The 4,440-nt window shown below is 34.7% G+C and overlaps 1 protein-coding gene across 1 annotated transcript in view; it reads right to left on the minus strand.

Moving 5' to 3' along the window:
* Nucleotides 1-172: 172 nt before the first annotated feature.
* LOC108750955 overlaps nucleotides 173-4,440 on the minus strand; it is a 38,489-nt gene continuing 34,221 nt past the window's right edge. Inside the window, exons 2-3 of the mRNA XM_018490836.1 lie at nucleotides 367-524; nucleotides 173-285 (exon numbers count right to left, since the gene is read on the minus strand). Coding sequence (XP_018346338.1) covers nucleotides 173-285; nucleotides 367-524 — 271 coding nt within the window. The remainder of the gene's footprint in view (nucleotides 286-366; nucleotides 525-4,440) is intronic.

A 4,440-nucleotide genomic window follows, 5' to 3' on the forward strand; every position in this document is an offset into this window, starting at 1 on the left:
AATTTTATAAATTATGTAGACATACCGTATATGTATATTCTTTATACAGTCTATATTCATATATTTAAAAGTTTTGCTGATATATTATTTTAAAAATTAAATTTTTGTACATGGACTATTCATAAAATGTATTTTGATTTGATTACATTTGCCAATTACTTTCGAAAATTCCTTACCTCAGCATACGTTTTCTTTCACGAATATTAGCCGCGTGTCTTTGAATTCTATAAGGACTGCCATTTGGATAATAACCTTCTTCTACGCCGTTCATCTCTGTGTCATGATCTGAACGAAAAAGTTATTTTTAAAAAATATTAATCAAATAACTTCATTATTACAGTTATTTGGTTTGGTAGTATTTATTACCTGGCGTTGAAACTGGTACATGATAATGCAAAGGAGAATGTGTATGTGGCGATGTGTGCGTGATATGTTGCGTGGATCTGCCTGCATAAACACATGAAGGTAATTCTGCTAATTCTTCCTCAGTGATATCGCTATTGTGTCCCACGTAATATTGAGTACTGTAAAATTATAATAACGCGAAATTTGCTTGTGTCATTTAGATATTAATTGTATTATTTGATATTTGTTTTTGCAGAATTATTAAAATTTTTGTATTTGTAGAATTTTAAGTAATAACTGATAAAGATTTATTATATTTACATTCCCTGCTATACACACACCCACACACACACGCGCGCGCGCGCGCGCGCACACACACACACACATATAAAATAGAGTAGGGTCTATTTATAGATAGGCTAGAGTATTATGAGCACTGCAGGTAATATGAACACCCTTTATATTTCTGTAACGGTTGATACTAATAATGCCAATGGTTGTAAAGAGATGCATCTGTTTTCGCAACATTCCAATAGTGAAGTTTGTTATAAAATTATATATTTTGGATATTTATCATATTAAATAAGCAAGTACGTTATTTTTTTATTTCTTACGTTTCTTTCTCTAACTTCATAAGGTCCCCAATCTATATTGAGATAATATATTTTGTTCTGCATGTTAATATTTGTTAAATAAACAATATTGAGCTACTATAACTTCACAAAGTCCTGAAACCATTATTGATTTATTAGACACAAAAGTTTTTCGGATAGATATGCATGGTCATTTATTATGAGCATCTTCATTATTCCTTATCGTACACTGAAAAAAAAGTCTGGCAAGGAGTCAATCACTATGGCAATCAGTGTACATTTCTTTAAAAATACATTGCGACAGTAATAAAACAGGTAATGCTAGCAATAGCAGTATTATCCAAATAGCACAATGGCGTCCTCAGAACGTCCTCAGGCCGTCCAGGACAGATAGTAAGGACTTCTCAAGATGTTCTGTTTCCGATCTAGGAAATCCTAGGACATCCTGTGGAACATTAAATAAGCGCCTCAATGTATCCTCAGGAAGTCCCAACGGCGTCTTATGGATGATTCCAAGGGTATCCTCTAAAGATCTTGAGGATATATTCAGGACCCTCCACAGAATCTTATAGAGAAAAATAATCAGATAGAAAAAGATAATTTTTTGTTATTACTTTTTATTTTTCCGGTTTATATTAATATTTTTACTGTTATTTATATTCTGTCTTATTAACTGCAATTATTGATAAACGTATCGATTTACCAGTAAGATTTGAACCTACGATCGTTAGAACGGTAACCTAATATATTTACGCTGAGCTAATCGCACGCTTGTGATTATTGACAACGTTATACCTCCTACAGTTATTTTTAATTTCATGTCTCTGCTGGTAGTTTAATATTATTAATATTTGAAGAGATGGAAATGAAATAATACGCTGGTATTTATTAACTTACAATTAGTTAGGAAATAACAATGACAAAGTATAATAAATGTTCTTACTCTCGAGAGATCGTCCGACCGTGGCGGGTGAGTAGTTAGTCTCACTGCGATCTGTGTGTTGCGTGTTTTATTTTTGAGCATAAGTATGGCTGACTTTGAATGTACTATTTGTGTTTGTGTTCTAGTCTTTTCCCCAGTCTATCCCATTTTTGTTGCTATTCTTCCCGTTGAGAATATAGTGTGTACCTATTTTGTACCGCCTTTTTATTTCTTTTTGAATTTACTTAACTTATTTGATATTGTTTTTCTTAGAAAGCAATAAAACATTTCATTAGCAAGTTATTTTTACAATTTTATTCTTAAGTGTATAGAAAATTCTATTAGTGTTGTCTCATTCCCTAGTATAGTAATGTGAAATTTTTAGTTAAACGTAATTATATAAATATTTATAACAGCTATAAATTATTCAAAGAATTGCTGACTTTAAACATTTATAATATTATTAATGTACTTACAAATTTTAAATCATTCTGCTAGAAAATTGAACGGAATTAATGAAATTATAATATATACGAGGGCAAGTCAATAAGTTTTTAGAAAATCTATCAGAGGGCACTCGCAGTGTCATGTCATATTACTTTTTGACAAGTAGCATCTTTCAGCTGATCACTGTCAAATTTTGAGCGGAATTCATCTCGTGGTTTCATTTCTGTAGACGATTAAAGCGAACAACCTTTGTATTTTTTGCAAAATGGAAAAAAACGAGTTTTGTGCAGTGATCACAAACATCTACATATAAAAAGTTTAACGCCGAAAGAAATCAAAGCCGAGTTAGATATAGCACATCTGCATCAGCGTTTGCAACTGTACAATTGGGTGAATGAATTTAAACGTGGTCATACATCTACATGTGATGCACCTCGTTCGGGACATCCAATTGAGGCTGCTACGCCAGAAATCATCGATAAAGTCCACGATATTGTTTTGACTAATCAACGAAAGTGTGCGAGCTTGTTAAGGCCACAGACATATCACATGGCACAGTAATTTCAATTTTGCACGAACAATTGGATATGAAAAAGCTGTCGGCAAGATGGGTGCCGCGTTTGCTCACTGTGGACCATAAGCGCAACTGTGTGACGATTTCAAAATAATGTTTAAAGATGTTCCAACGTAATCCAAATGAATTTCTGCGTCGATTCATTACTGTAGACAAAACATAAATCCATTACTTCACACCCGAGACGAAGGAACAGTCAAAACAATGGACTTCACCGGGTGAATCAGCTCCAAAGAAGGCGAAGATCGTGAAGTCGGCTGGAAAGGTGATGGCCAGAGTTTTTTGGGATGCATGCGGTATAATTCATATCGATTACCTTTCGTCGAAGCAAACGACGATTACTACGCCTTATTTGACCGTTCAATAATATTTTAAAGAAAAAACATCCCCATTTGGCGAAGAAGAAAGTGCTCTTTCATCAAGACAATGCATGGGTTCACACGTACCCGGCATCGATGGCCAGATTCAACGAATTCCGCTACGAATTGCTTTCTTATCCAGCATATTTGCCAGATTTAGTCCTCTGCGACTATTTCCTGTTTCCAAACCTGAAAAAATGGTTCGGAGGAAAGAGATTCACAACCAGACAGCAGCTCATCGCCGAAACAGAGGCTTATTTGAAGGGTTGGACAAATCATATTCGGATGGCTTGAAAAAGTTAAAGAATTGTTGGATCAAGTGTATCGAGTTGAAAGGAGAGTATGTTGAGAAATAAAAAATGAATCGATCAAATAAAATTGTTTTGCTAAAAACTTATTGACTTGCCCTCGAATATATGCGCATGCACGCACGCACGCACGTACACAAAAGATTGAAACATCCAAGATATGTTTCCATGATGTTCTGTCCTTGAAGTCCTGAAGATAATGTCCTTATGTTATCTACAGAACATCTTAAGGCTATCCTCAAGATATCATAAGACTGTTCTCAGGACATCCCTACACTATCCCAGAAAGTCCTGAAAATCATAAGGCCGTTCCAGGACGACCTCAGGATGTCCCGAAAGAATGTTCTGAAAGTCCTGAAAATGATGTCAGGGTATATTCCCAGGACGTCTTAACCCTCAGTACACACAACTCTGGCAGTTCCTATCTATCAACATCCGGCTATTTGTAATCCAGCGTTTTCTTTTGCTTGTCTCAGATTGTAGTACATCGATTTTAATTAATTTTTTGTAATTTATTGTTTCAAGATTAACCCTTATGTGGCCAACCAAAAAATCTTGTACCGGGGCCAATCGAGGTACCCGGGTACCTCTATACAAATTTATGGCTAAAAACGTGCTGTAGCCTTAGTTATCTTTATCTATTTGATGGATATTGATTTATTTACAGTTGACGAATATATTCTAAGCTAAATATAATAGTATTATTGTATATAGTGACCTTTTGTTATCCTTAGTCAGATATAAAACGCTGGCAGCTATGCCGTTACCCTCTTTATTTCGAAGGCCAGGTGCATTGAACTAAAAAGGTAGGGAAGTAGAAGGATCTCTACATTCTTCTATACCTGAGTAATGTTCTAGAATATTTTTGAAACGAATGTATACCCAGTGTTCA

The sequence above is a fragment of the Trachymyrmex septentrionalis genome, unplaced genomic scaffold (assembly GCF_001594115.1).
Source record: "Trachymyrmex septentrionalis isolate Tsep2-gDNA-1 unplaced genomic scaffold, Tsep1.0 scaffold4, whole genome shotgun sequence".
Taxonomy (NCBI): domain Eukaryota; kingdom Metazoa; phylum Arthropoda; class Insecta; order Hymenoptera; family Formicidae; genus Trachymyrmex; species Trachymyrmex septentrionalis.